The 15,076-nt window shown below is 37.4% G+C and overlaps 1 protein-coding gene across 6 annotated transcripts in view; it reads right to left on the bottom strand.

Annotated features, from left to right (window-relative positions):
* Positions 1 to 15,076, bottom strand: part of SEMA5A (semaphorin 5A) — a 317,047-nt gene that overhangs the window by 183,711 nt on the left and 118,260 nt on the right. For all 6 annotated transcript variants that reach the window (XM_039548447.1, XM_039548450.1, XM_039548448.1 and 3 more), the window contains one exon: positions 2,189 to 2,234. In XM_039548447.1, coding sequence (XP_039404381.1) covers positions 2,189 to 2,234 — 46 coding nt within the window. The remainder of the gene's footprint in view (positions 1 to 2,188; positions 2,235 to 15,076) is intronic.

Below are 15,076 nucleotides of genomic sequence, written 5' to 3'. Positions count from 1 at the left end.
TGAAAATAACTGAAGTGCGTCAATGGTCAAAAATTAGTTTGAGGCATTCCCTTTATTTTCCAGAAGGAAAAATACAATAAGTAAGATTCAACTGATGAATCGGTTATAAAAAAAAAAAAAAAACCAACAAACAACAAAGTGCCAATGCTAAGAAAATAAACAGTTATAAAAGTCCAATTGAAAATTGTAGAAAAGGAGGATGCAAATTGTTCCAATTTGCTTCCATGCTGGAAGTATTTGCTGTGAAAGAGGAAGAAGTCAGTAATTTTTCTCCTGCTTCCCACACACAATAGCAAAACTAGAGCTCGAGCAATTTTCTAAGACAATTAAACAACAGGTATACAGACTGTCTTGTTTCTAGCCTTTTCTTTCTTGTTATTGAGCTATGCTGAAAGCTTCTATCATAGCTAGCACTTCACTGTGTGCGTTTTCTTCCAGATGTGAAAACATGGTTTATTAGCTTGTGAAACATCTGCATGTTTTTACAAAAGCTGGCTCATGGAAAAAAAAAAAAAAAAAATCAAAGCAAGCAACATAAGTAGAAGAATTAAATGAGATTTTTTTTATATTATTACTATGACAAAAACTGTGTGAAGAAAAAGAAATGGTAAAAAAAAATTTCTCCTGTCCATAAGTGAAATATCGAAGTGCTCAGTCCTTTGGCAAATAAATGCTAACTAGCACATGCAGTATCAACGAGTTAAACCACAGCAAGCTTTATTTCTCCCCTGAAATTCCATCATTCTCTTTTGCAAGGATTTCATACAGCCTCTGCTTTGCTTCCCACTTTTCCTCTTGTCTTTTTCACCCATAATACCGGATTACATGACAAGACCTGAATGTATTGTTTAGTTAGTTTAGGAATCCTGAACAATTCACCCTACAAATTAAAGCAAAGGCCTCAGTTGCCTCACATCTGATTTGGAGCTGCCAAAACTGGCACATTCAAGGAAACACATCTTTTGGATAATGGCTGTCCTGGACCACTCTAATAGAACTATAAAAGAAATAGAGGCAAAGAAGAGGAAGAGATCTGTGAAGGACAAATATGAAGGAATCATAATGGTAGGCTTGAAAATGAGGGAAAAAAATTGAACCATACGTGTAGAGATAGTAAAGATATGCTGGTGAAAGAAAAAAAACCCAACACTTTTGATTTAGAAACACAAAGATTTGTTGAAGAATGTTAGAAAATACAGAGACAAACCAGTGGTGCTACAACACTGAAGACAGAATAAGAAACTTTACCAAAAGGCAGCTTGAGAAGACTGTTTAAAGGCTTCTTAACATGCATAAGACTGAAACCCAGTAACCCACTACAACATCAACACTATGATTTCTGTGTTCAGTTTGTATTTTTTTGTGGATTGGGGTGAGAAGGGGTCTGGTTCAATCAGTCAACACAATTAAAAACCTCTGTAATCTGCAGAATTCTCCCTCACTAGTGAATTCAGTCTACTAATACAGGTCCTAACAGAGGAAAGTCATGAACTTCTATCTATGAATTAGCAGGATAAAGTACAATGGCACCATCAGAGACCTCTGAGTGCAGCCTCTCAACAAGAACCTTTAGGACTTAAATTATTTGCCAGGATATTGAATATGGCACAGAAGATGAAAGCGGACAGCCCAAATTCTGTATATTAAAAGTGCTTGGTGTGTCACAGCCTTAAACACCAGCAACGAAATTGAATATTTATTAATATTGCAATTTTGATTAAATATAAGCTAACATCAGATCTTGTTTCTAGTAGTCTAGGAAGGCAAATAAAGTCAACAAGCCTGATTAAAGCATACACAAGTTGTTTTACAAATCACAAGTACAGCCTTACCTGGATGCCTTTTACTTTTCTGTATTCGGCTGTAGAGAATTACTTCATTAATTAATAGGGATAGTACTGAATCTAAAGGTAGTTAATTTAAAATTGTATTAATGAAGACTATGAAAATCCACTCTAACAAAATCACAGCAGACTAAGGCAACATCAGATCTGTATGGCCTGGGACAAAGGCTAATCTGGAATTAAAAGGGATAATATAACTTATGTAATAAGAGGCCAGAAAAAGGACAAAAACAGATGCATATTTATGTGCAGCTATGAAGCTTATGAATATCTTTATTATCTGCTTTAAAACATCTGGTTACCTACATCTTGCAGAAGAAATAAGGAAAAAGAAATAAACATACCTGTATTAGAGAGAGATCCTCAAGCTTCAATCTGAAGAGGTAGTTTCTGGGGTTAAAAAGATAGCAGATAAAAATGAATTGTTACTAATATTTCAGTAAAAAACCCAAATGTTACCACTGTTTAAATGAAAACAATTAATGATGATAAAGGCAGAAAAAAATTTAAAAGTGACAGGTATTCAGGACTTCAAATTCTTTCAGAGGCTGTCTTAACATACAGCCCTTTGGGCTAAGGACTAAGCTAATTTCTAAAACAGATTTTCAGTCTGAAGGACTGGCTGAACATGAATAAAGTAGATATTTATACTGCATGCATGTACATCTGATTCATTGCTCCAGTCTTCCTTTAGAATCCATGGGAAGAAATACTCAGTGCTTTGGCAGATTCATGACACCAGTGTTGGATGTCTTTATCAGAATACGTGGACAGGCAGATTAAAGCTCTCCATTTCTCCCCACAAAGATGGGAACCTCATGCAATTAGCTCAGCCACATATATGTAAAGTTTGAAGCAAAGGATCCCAGTATCATGGTGAATCTGTACAAGCCATGGAGTTTCCACAATTTTGAGCAAAGTCCTGCCATATGTGGTCTAATTTCTTCAAAGCCTGAGATTCCCACAGCAGGGGCTACACGCAAACAAAACAAGCACGCTTTTCAAAAGCCTGTGGGTTTATTGCAAAAGTATTTCTCACTCCACTTTTTCTCTACAGCAGCATCACTGCACCTACAGAACTTGGGAGGAGTCCAGGCAACCCACAAGCAAGACATATTCCTCCTGCACCATTGTTTTCTTTCTTTCTTAGCTCTTATCACACCTCTTTTTCTTCTTTCCATTATTCAGTTTTTTTACTGCATCTTCACAGAAATAATACTCTTCAGTCCTCTTCTGCCTAATTTTTACCTTATCTAAAGCAATTCTGATTTTCCAATGTTGCTTCAGAGTGATTATGTTTTAGAGATGAAAATAAAAAGGATTTTAAAAATAATAATATAAATTATTTCAATCTTAATTTATTCATAACAAATCTGCAACATCAACTTATGAGATTTTTAAAAATTCACTTAAGTAACAAAAAACCCCAGACGATAAAGAGATGAGTAAAGTTAAACTTTAAATATTTGCAATTTTCAAAAATTATCTGTAATATTACAACCATGCAACTGATAGACATGTAATCAAAATTAAAATTAGGCCACATTTTTTGAGATAATAATTCTAATTCTTTCCAAAGAGATATGAAGTATTGTTAATGGGCACAGATGCTCAGGACCTATAGTTTACATCCCTATTAATTTTTTTAAATGAGACGGCAGGGAAGGGGAGAAGAACAAAACCAAATTGTGTCTAACTCAGAAACACAACCACTATCATGAGTATCTTTATGTATGGACTCTGGGAAACAGCTCTGTGCTGTTTATTTATTGACTCTGGTACACATATGGTCTACTCAAACTGTTGCTGTACAGGAACCATGTCACTAGTCTTTCCTCGGAGTATTGCTAAAGAGAATTACTCAAAATGGAGGATGTGGGTTATTAAGGGCAAGAATTCATGTGAAAGTAAAATAAAGACAGAATATTTATTATTAGACAGATATAAAATACTTGGGTTTGAGTCATGAAGGGACCTGAAGTGGATAAACAAAGAAAACAATACATTGCACACCAATGTATACACAAAGCTTCACCAAGTTACATACAAGCGGACTTGGAAGACTTTCACCAAAACACCAGGAAGCAACGCGTTATAGTCTTTCTAACACTTCTACACCCTCTCTGTAAAGACAAAAAATACCTTCACTTCTGCAGAATTTCTTGCCCAGAAGGATTCAGCAGGGAGCATAAATCCTTGGTCTGCTCCTCATCTCTGTGCATTTAAACTTCCATCACCCATCACTGTACTTCTTTCACTCCGATATCAAAGAAACCGACTTCACTGCTGTTGCAAAACAACTTCTTTTCTTCCAGAGAAACTGAAATGCGTCCTCAGCAGGTATAAACTGCTTTCTTAACTCAGTGGTATGAGACTCACAGGAATGGCACATAAATGCCCCATCTCACTCTACAAATAAATGCAGTCTCTGTTGCAGAATATGTGAGCAGACAGTCTGGTCTCACACATTTAGTTTTTGGGTCAGTACTCAATACAGTGTCATTTCAATCGCTATGTGTACTTCAGATATCTGCTGAAAATTGATGCCTAATGAGGCCTTTTTAGGACAGATTATCAAATTATTAATGTCTTTTTATCATCTTCAATTCTGACATCATTTCAGCCTATTAAAAAATAAGCTGCTGTCCCAATCTGTAAAGATTCTAAACTCATAAATGCACAAACATAGTGCCAGCCTGAAGAAAAACAGACACTCGACATTTTTCTTCTTTCTCTTCCTAGAAAATGAGATTTTTATCCTACTCAGTAGAGCAAAACACTTCTACACATTAATATATTCAGTGTGAAATCAGAAAAATTGACCCTATAAGTGTTAGGGAGACTAAAATGTCTATATTCATGCAAATGATCAAGAGGCAGAGCTAATTAGTGCACATTTTTCAATTTCCTGTGGCTGCCAATAACCAATTAAAATATTTTGAGCTTTATAAAGCCAGCAGAAAGAAAATTAAATAAGAAAAGCAATGTGCAAGAGACAGTAAAAACACCTTAGCAACGTAAACTGGGCAAATGGACAGCACAGACTGACTGTGACTAATAAATAATGCTGGGCTAAGGGGCAAACTAGCACTCAGAGAGCAATCAGAGCCATTCCTACCTAGATGTGTCCACTTCAGTAAAACTTGCAGGACTACATTCAGCTTTACAAAATCAACAGTTTAACATTCTACAGCATGCACCACTAGCATGTGAGAACTTGTTCAGAAAGCATATATATGAGAAAAAAATCTAAAAGAAAAAGAAAAAAAGCATGACAGTAGAAAAACACATACCAAATGTATTATTAATAAATCTGGCAGTCCAAAGAAAAAGTCAATGCCAATTTTCATGACAAGTGCAGAGCCATTATGCTCCTCACGAGACAGGTGACAACATTTTTTCAACGTGTTATTGTGATTATGCCCTGGACTGCCATTTTTCAACCTCTGTTCAGCTTTATTCCAGTGCATTTATGCTTTGAAGGCAACAAAGGATGAGAAATAAAAATGAAATTACATTTCTGAAGCACAGATACGACCTCTTAAAACACAGCCCTGCTTCTTTTCCAAATATGGTGCCAATAAGCAAGACAAATACAACTTTGCACGCTGGAACTAAACTGATTTGACACTGGCGGTAATTGGCAAATTTGTTTCCATTTGGTGCTTAATGAATGAGGAAAGCAAATATGTTACATAAATCTGCAAACAGAAGGACGCTTAATGAGAAGAAAACACAACTAACACTGAGATAAAGCAGCATCCTTTACTCCTTCAGAGATCCAGCAGGCAGGAAGCATTTGCTTTACATTCACAGCACTGAACAACTTTTCTAGCTCAGCTGTTATAACTAAAGCCCATTAGTCAAGAGCCTGCTCAAACCCAAGGGTAAAGACTTCCACCATTATCAGTGGGAACTGAATGAAAGCACACAAAAAGCATGCTCCAGTCACCTCCTTCACAATAATATATTTCAATCTATTGCAGTGAGTACATTCAGTATGACTAAAACTAAAAGTATAAAACTAATCTTCCGTATGTCCCTGAAGAAGTCCAAGTCAAAAACAATTGAAAATGAATAAAGATTCAAAAGTATATCTTGTTAGTTATGGTTGTTAAATCCAGCATTTTACCCTTTTCTTTGTGAAACTGCAAGCTATAAAAGCTGAATAGAACAACAATAAACACTCCTGCATTAGACACGGACATGAATTAGAACATTAAGATGGCACACACAGTTCAGGAAAACATGGATTCAAGATCAAGCCTTTTTTAAAAAGATGGCAAAATATATAACATAAATAGCAAAAAATCTCCACAACCCATCCTAAGCCTCCACACGTATCTGCAATTGAAAGCCTAAATCAATAAATAGGGGTTGCAGCAAACTCAGACACTCAAGGTATGACCAGACATGCTGCCATATCTCCTGGAAATAAACTAGCAAAAGATTACCTCCTGTTCACTTCTTTCAAGCAACTAATTCACATGAAAGAAGAAAATTTTATTCAATTCACTGGGAGAAAAAAAAAAAAAAGACTGAAGATGTAAAGTATAAACTCCACAAGAGTCAACTATTGAGCAAAATTTCACAACTCCACAATTAAGATGGCAAAGTTCTGGGTGAAAGCCAATTCTAATTTTGCAATATAGTAAAGTCAGCAAGTGGAAAGAAAATTTTTAAAGAAGAATAGGACAAAAGCAGACAATCAACATAAATAAAACTATTATATAGAAAATTTATTTGATTAAATCATGAATCTATAGGAAAAAAAATCTCAAAAAGCCAAGGATGATACATCGGAAATGAAAGAAACCTAATCCAAGTGTTCTAGTTGAACCATTTACGAAAATAGTCAAATTACAATAACAAAAAGCAGAATGGCCAGAAGTAATAAATTATCTTCATTTTGAGTGAAATGGAAGCCTCAGCAAATGAGAATAATGAAATGAGAGCTTACTGATAAATGCTAAAGATGTGAAAACAGTATATGCACAAAGATAAATATTTTCAGACTAGTAGGTCATGTTGATCCATCCGAAAAATTATGGAGAAATGATTTCTGTTGTTCTTAAATTGTTTTAAATAATTTCTAAAATTACAGGTTTTCTTGAGGAATGAAGACTAACCATGTTTTATTAACATTCAAAATGACAAAGGAAAGATTCACGCAATCATAAGCTGACCAGTGAGACAATGAGCTTGTCAAACAGAGTAAGAAAAACACTATGGGAGTCAATTAGGAAAGAATCCCATTAAAAATTAAATTAATCCACTCAAGGGTCCTGTAAAATCTGATTTCCTTCTCTGATGCTTTCTCCTCTGGATTAGTAAATCTTACTTTGCTTCCCAGTGGCTCCTCATACAGCCTCAGCAATGCTGGAGATCACAGAACACAGCACTCCTGCACGGCTGTTCAACAACAGCCAGGCATCACTTCTACATATTTCTTGCCATGGGCTTCTCCAGAAAAAGCAGAAGTGTACCAAGGGCCCCTGCAGCTCTGGAGGTCACCCTGCTCCTGAAGTCATGCCATGTCATCTCAAACTTCCATTAAATTTTCCCTGTTGGCCTTGGCTTCTCACAAACAGCACTCAAGTTCCCCAGCTGCCAATGGCCCTGCAATATTTGACACCTGTCTGCCTCTGATGCATGCAGGTCAAGGATATTTCTGAATATTATGTTTTAGTCCAGATGAGTTTGTGAGGTTATTCAGCTATTTATTTAGTAAGCTGTTGTTGGGTACGATTTTATCCTGAAATATCAGCTCAACCAAAATGTTAATCCTGTATTTCATAACTGTGGTTAACTGAATCTTTAATACTTTTTTTATTCCTGCAACACATATGTCAAAGTACATGCCCCCAGTTTTTCTATTTTGGCAGATATTACATATACTGTACAGTATTTACTCAAATTAAGAGCCATGCAAATTCTGTGTGGTCTTGTTACCTTTCATTGTTCAATATATTAATCTTCTGTTTCTTTTCAAGATTAATTTGAAGTTAAATTTAAATGTAGCTGTTACATCTCCTCCAAAAAAACACTGATAATGGAAATGGGCTTAAAACCAGAAATTTTAAGACAGTTCAAACTTTTTGTGGTCTCCTACTATGGTAATCAACTTGGGCACATAAAGTTTGCTTGAATTGTTGGAGCAGAGGGTGGGAAAAAGGTCAGGAGGAGAAAGTAAAGAGTCTAAAGTATCCCAAGTTTGGATATTTTCTTTATTAACTTTCTTTTTATTTAGAAAATAAACTGCAAATACAAAAGGTTCAAATATTATGTAAGTGAGCCACATTAGTGCTAAAGCTACTAAAAGGAAGGAGAATCTAAGCTTGACGGCCCAAATTATCAAGGCTAGCCTTGAGTTTCCCTCTGCGATCATGCCCTGGTAGACTTCTGGCAAAGCAGTTTGTTTCCAAGATGGCCCTTTCCCTCAATGAAATGAGGGAAAATGTACGTAGAAAATGTACATAGAAAATGTACATAGAAAATTCAGAAGCAGGATTCATACCAATGTAACATGAAGTCAACATTTCCCTACATAAAACACAACTTTGCTCCCATCAAAGAGGAGACAGTTAGGTGCACAGTATGAACACCCTGCGCTGTTAAATTTTCTGGTTCTACACTTGGAATGAGGACTGAGACCTCCACACCTACTGCATCCAAGCAACCCTCCCAGAAGAGCAGTGCAGCCTCTCCAGTTAATCCACAAGGGTGCTGTAACTCCTACAAGGCACGGAAGTTTCAGAGGCAATGTGTATACATTAAGTCATGACTTCATTAAATACAGGTACCTTTAGTACACCACTCCTCTGATATAATTTCTAAAGTTGGCTTACACTGAAATAGCACCATTCTCTGCCAAAGAAGTTCCATTTACCCCTATAGTTTCTCTTTTGTTCTTACCCTGAGTCAACTCCAGGGCTCCTGTGATGATGCACCATGTCAGCTACTCTAATTAAAATGCCAAGACGTTCAATCAGCACAGGAAAGGAGTGACTTTTGTGGAGTTAGTGAACTGACTAGTGTCACTCTGCAAGCAGACTATTACCAGCACTGGTGCAAAGAACGAGAAAAGTGCAGAGTGGAATGAGGCATGATCAGGAAAGGTATGAAGCTTTTAAAAATATTCAGGAACCTGCCAGCAAGGTAGAAAAGACAAGCAGTAGAGGGAAAAGACCTACCTCTTTCTGTAGCAGTAAGATGATAATTTCTCATAGATTTAGCATTAAACCATACATTAGATTAGATTAGCCCAGTCCAATCAGTGGAAGGACAGACATTGATTACCCTGAATCGAGTGTTAAATGAGCAGTGAAACCCAGATGGATGCTCAAAGAGCACAGCACCAAATCCCTGTGCCTTTATATTAACATATACATGTAGCCCTCAGAGCATCTCATTAACAAGAAGCTCTCAGATTCTCCTGCTGGGAGCAGACAACAGCAAGAAGCAAACCTGTACAGTTATTTATTTCTTTATTAGAGATCCTTAAGACACTGTTAATGAATCCTTTAATTTGCCTTTCTGTTATTATGGCAAGTAGCGGTAATGGTTCAAATTAACGTTCCCAAACACACATCTAATTAAGTGAGAAGGCATACTGTTACAGTCCTTCATCAGTGAGATAAGCAGTGACTGAGGCAATAAGCCACCTCAAAGCAAGTTATAATCCTAAAAAGCAGGTTTAATTAACTTGCAGGAGAACATATAGGAGAAAGCCACCACTAATAGGATACTCTCTGTAAAAAAACAAACCAAAAAAAGATATGTCTAAATATATATTAGCCAACTAAAAAGGAAGTTGAATAGCATTGAGACCTATTTCTGATAGTAACTATATCATTTAAAAGTATAGCTGAGCTAGCCCAACTTGAATTAATAAAATAAAATAAAATAAAATAAAATAAAATAAAATAAAATAAAATTTTCCACATCTTAGGAATGAACTCAATCCAGGCTGCTACCAGTTCAAAATTTCAAGCACAGGAGGCTTGGGAAAAGAGGATAACATCATCTTCCCTTTAAAAATAGATATAATCTTCTTGCATGGTTTGAATAAAATCACTAAGAAAAAAGATAAAATTAAAAGTCACAAAAAAAGGAAAAAAAAAATCTTGCCCTAAGGTACTGGGTTCGAGACCTGCTTCTAGTCAACTCTTGTTTTGCCAAAATGGCTGGAACGCTTTTAGCAATTTTTGATTTATAAAAACTAGAGGTCCTACGTGTTAACTACATTGTCAGGAAATGAAGAGGAAAAAAGGCAATGCACAATTTGCCTGGGCAATTCACGGACTGTTGTATCCTTCCCCTACTCTGGTCTTCTCCCCCTTCAACTGACCTTTCCAAAGAAACATATGGCAAAGCACTTTCATACAGCAAAGAAGGCAAGGTTGTTCTTGGAGAAATGCATGAATCTTTATGCTCACTGGTATTTCAAAATACAGAAATCACTACAGTATTTTATTACATGCTAAATCAGTCCACCAAGTAACACACAGAGAAATGAAATATTCAAATATTTTATTAGAATTTATCAGAATAAGATAAACAAGCAGTCTCTCATTTCCTTGAGCTTACTGAGGAGCTGATGCCCTGAGAGTAATCCTTCACTGATGCCACTTAATTATAAAAGTAAATTCTGCCCTGCCATATGGGTTGGCTTTTTTCTAAGAAAACAAATGAATTCCCAAGAAGGTTTCAGATTGCAATAGAACTCATTTATTTTTATCTGCCAGGTCACATACCATATTAAGAACAATGCCTGGGGCAAATTTTAAAATACAGTTTCATGGGAGCATGGATTGCATGATTAATGTGAAGGTACACACTTGTGGTGGAGTTGTACCATTCACAGATTGCTCCTGATGGTGTAAGGAAATTGAAACAAGGCTACGAGACTCCAGCTTAACCAACTCAATACCTGGAATGTTTTGCAGAACAAAAAAAAAATTATCAACCAGTGATAACCTTCTCACAAGGAGGGGAAGACAACCTGTGGAAGCTGGGGCTAGGGATAGGGGGAACAGATACAAACAACCTATTTCTGCACAGCAACAGAATGCCCACGGACATCAGAAGACCACCTTTATTTCCCAAACTGGACAAGCAAGACTAACCTTAGCAATGTAGGACAAGTAATTACCTTCCCAGTTATTGCCTGCTATGGCAAATACCATGGAATAAAGTCCCTTGCATATCTTTAGAGATCTCTATATCAAAATTATTTCTGTTCTTTTTTTTTTTGCCTCAGCAAAATGTGACAGAACTCATTGTTTCTTGACTAAATTACCTGTGGCCAACTTACACTATTTAGTTTTCTGTCAACACTACTGTTCCATTTACACTGCTACTACCTTCCCTAGATGTTTTTGATGGATTTGTGGGCAGGCACTGTGCACATGCAGAGTCTTTGTTATCCTGCACTACAATTCCAACCTCATTCTCATCTGCCTTTTAGCAGTCCTTCCTTACGTTTATAACTAATTTCAGTTAACCTTGCTCAAGCATATATAAACAGAATAACGCACACTACCAAAATTTAAGGTCTCCCAAGAATCTTGTGCAAAGAAATCAAAATTTCTCTATACAACTTCAGGAGACACCTTTTGGGGCATCATAGGATCATACCTGTCTTTCCACATAGCTGCATGACATTGGCAACTCCCAACAGGAATGCAGTCTGGATCCCAGGAGGGATCTTTGCTACCACTCTCAATAAGACAAATTGTAAATATCATTAGAGGCTGTAGAACTTCAAAAATGAAAAAGTGTCACCTGCAGTGAATATCAATAATGGAAAAGGGGTTTAAAAATTTCCAATAGTGTCAAACTTTCACAATAGTATTTGGTTTGGTTTCTAAGACAGAGGAATTTAAGAAGACTTCATTAAACTCCATTGAGGTGGAAAAAATCAATTATGAACAGAAGCTGAGCCAGAACAGAGCTCCTAGCAGTGAAAATCATTACTCTAGCTTAGAATACCACCAAATTACTAAAGCAGAATCCTGAAGGTGCAAGGATGGGGTGGGCTGACCCTGGTTGAAGACCAGGTACTCACCAAAACTGCTCTATCCCTCCCCTCCTCAACTGGGCAGGAAAAGAAAATACAACAAAAGTTTCATGAATTGACAAGGACAGGGAAAGATCACTCACTGATTACCTTCACGGGCAAAATAGAAACAACTTAAAGAAATTAACTAAATTTATTACCAATCAAGATCAGAGTAGGATAAGAGAAGTAAAAGAAATCTTAAAAACACCTTAGCCCCATTCCTCCCTCCTTCCCAGGCTTAACTTCATTCCTGGCTCTTTACCTCCTCCCTGCCAGCGGCACAGGGAGACAGGGAAATGGGGGTTATAGTCAGTTCATCACATGTTGTTTCAGCCATTATTCCACCTCAGGAAGAGCAGTCCTTCCCCTGTTCCAGCATGGGGTCCCCTCCCATGAAAAACAGTCCTCCAGTCCTCCTTTTCCGACATGGATCCTTCCCACAGTCTACAGCTCTTCACAGACTGCTCCAGAATGGATGCATTCCACAGGGTGCAGTCCCTTGGGAACAGACTGCTGGTTCCCCCACAGGGTCGCAGCCTCCTTTGGGCATCCCCCTGCTCCAGTGTGTCTCCTCCGTGGGCTGCAGGTGGATCTCTGCATACCCATGGATCTCCGCAGGCTGCAGGGGGACAGCTGCTTCACCATGGTCTGTACCCCAGGCTGCAGGGGAATTTGAGCTCTGGAGCCTGGAGCATCTCCTCCCCTTTCTTCTCCACTGAGCTTTGTGTCTGCAAGGCTGTTTCTCTCAGTTTTTCACTCCTCTCTCCTGTGGACATAACTATTTGTGCTCAGTAACTTTTCTACCTTCTTAAATATGTTATCACAGAGGCATCACCACTGCTGATGGGCTCAGCCTTGACCAGGAGCACATCTGTCTTGGAGCCAGCTGGCATTGGCTCTGCTGAACATGGGGGAAGCTCTCAGCAGCTTCTCACAGAAGCCACCCCAGTAGCTCCCTTCCATACCAGAGGCTTGCCATGCAAGCCCAGTACACTGTTTTTGTGTGGATGCTGGACAAGTAAATCATAATGAGAGTACTTCTCTTGGCAGTGTAATATAAGTAGAGTAATAGAAGAGTAATTAGAGTATTATAAGTTTATTTGTACCTTTGTCATGTGCCCCATTTCCCATTTTCTGTCTCTACCAGTGACTGGATAGCAAAGAGAAATCCATGCTAGAAGGCTACAAATGGTAATTTTCACAACTGAATGGGAACTTTTCACTGTTCAGATCTTACTGAAATCATGACTAACACATGCTAATTAGTTTTTCAGTACTGAAGTGTTAGTACAAGAAGACAATAATAAAAAAATTGAAATATTCTAAGAGAAATAACCAAGTATCAAAAGATACTACAGGAAGAACCAATTAACAGTGCATTCTCTTCACTGTCTTTACGAGAGCACAGTTGTTGCTTAGGACAGAAAATTAATTCTTCAAATCGCTCTTTGAATATGTGAATCCAGTGAGGCAGATGTTCAAGAAACTTGTACTAAAATTTTGTCCACAAGCCATAGCACAAGTATGGTAATTTTAATGCTCTGTTCAGATGGCCCTTCTGCTTAAAGAACAGAAAGCTGTGTAGTGAAAAGGACATACTGCTATCAGTAATATATACAATTAGAGAAATCTGCTGACAAGTTTAGTTATTCTAAAGTAAGATCTCCATGGCCAAACACAACAACACTGGAAAGTTTAGAATTTAGAATTGAAATGCAGAACAAAGAAAGGGAAAATCTAATAACTTCTATGAACAAATAACAGACAACTATACTGAACTGTGTAAAACAAATTTTCTGTTGTAATTTTAATAACCCGGAATGTTTTTAATTTTCCAATTTTAGTCAGAACAAGAGATATAAAGCTCTGAAGCAGCATAAACTTATAGTAAAAAGAAATCTTCTGATGAATGGGATCTTTTGTAAAAAGCAGAATTAACAGCTGACATTTTTTTGTGGTCACTGCTTATTCAACAAAATCATACAAAGCTTATCCCACAGTGATTCAAAAGGCTTCATCAAAAGCACCAGTTTAAATGAGCTTAACTTCTGGTCAGATTTGAACCCCAGACTAACAGTATGGAGAGGGAAAAAAAAAAAAAAAAAGAGAGAGGAAGGAGGGAAAAAGGGAAAAATATTCTTTTTGGAACAGCTATTGGGATATCTGTACAGAGTGCACTGATCCAACACACATTTCCATGGGTCTGGGGAGAGGCTCAGACAACTTATGGTGACAGTCCTTATGGAGTAGCACCAGTTGATAACCTCACACCTCGTTTCATTTGGTAGCTTACAGAATTGAAAAATCAACACAAGGACACAGAATAGACCACTTCATGTGGCCCAAAGATATAAAAATACATATACACACACACATACCTATTTCCACACTCAGAAAGTTTTCCCCTGTAGATAAGCAACTTCCACTGGCCCATGGAAAAAAGTTTTCTTGCAGTGCATTTTATGACTCTGCATTTTGAATCTCATTTTCAGCTAAGGAGCAAACTGGGAAACAGAAATATATTCCAGTGCTAAACCTAACAGGTAAGTGAAGTGACTGGAACTTTGTTAACTCAAAAGTAAAATACATTCAGAAGGCAGGTGTGAATAATAACTTTAGATGATTAAAATTTTTTGGCCAGCCATGTTGTTTTACTAAACCTCATATGCTGAGAGAAAAAAAAGTAGTACTCAAGAACTGTCACTGCTTCAATGTTGACATCTACGACAGTGTCACTGTTGATCACAGCTTGCAGAGCGCTCTCCTGCTGTGCAAACAGTGACTATCACCAACTTTACCACTAATTCTGCAGTCTTGAGCAGATCACTCCCGGCGTTGTAGTGAATAATTATTAGAAACATCCCAACACAAAGAGCCATATTGTAGCCAAATTTGGGATCATCCTATGCTTCATGCAATGGCAACTTTTGTCACATTGTCATCCGGCACCTGCTTGTTCTACTGTATGCACCCAAAGACTGTGTATCCAGGACAGCCCTCTGAAAAATTAGAATAGTGTAAGCTGTTATGAACCTTGAGACCAGGCAGGCAGTCCATCTTTTAACTCTGGTCAGGGATAAGAGAAATAAACAAACATAACATTCATTTTAATGGGGCTAGAAGGCAAGGGAGTCACACAAGAGCACACTGATATTGGAATTTGGCTAAA

This window comes from Corvus cornix, chromosome 2, assembly GCF_000738735.6.
Source record: "Corvus cornix cornix isolate S_Up_H32 chromosome 2, ASM73873v5, whole genome shotgun sequence".
NCBI classification, from domain to species: Eukaryota; Metazoa; Chordata; class Aves; order Passeriformes; family Corvidae; genus Corvus; species Corvus cornix.
Note: the sequence above shows the minus strand (reverse complement) of the source record. Positions and strands in the feature narration are given on the sequence as shown.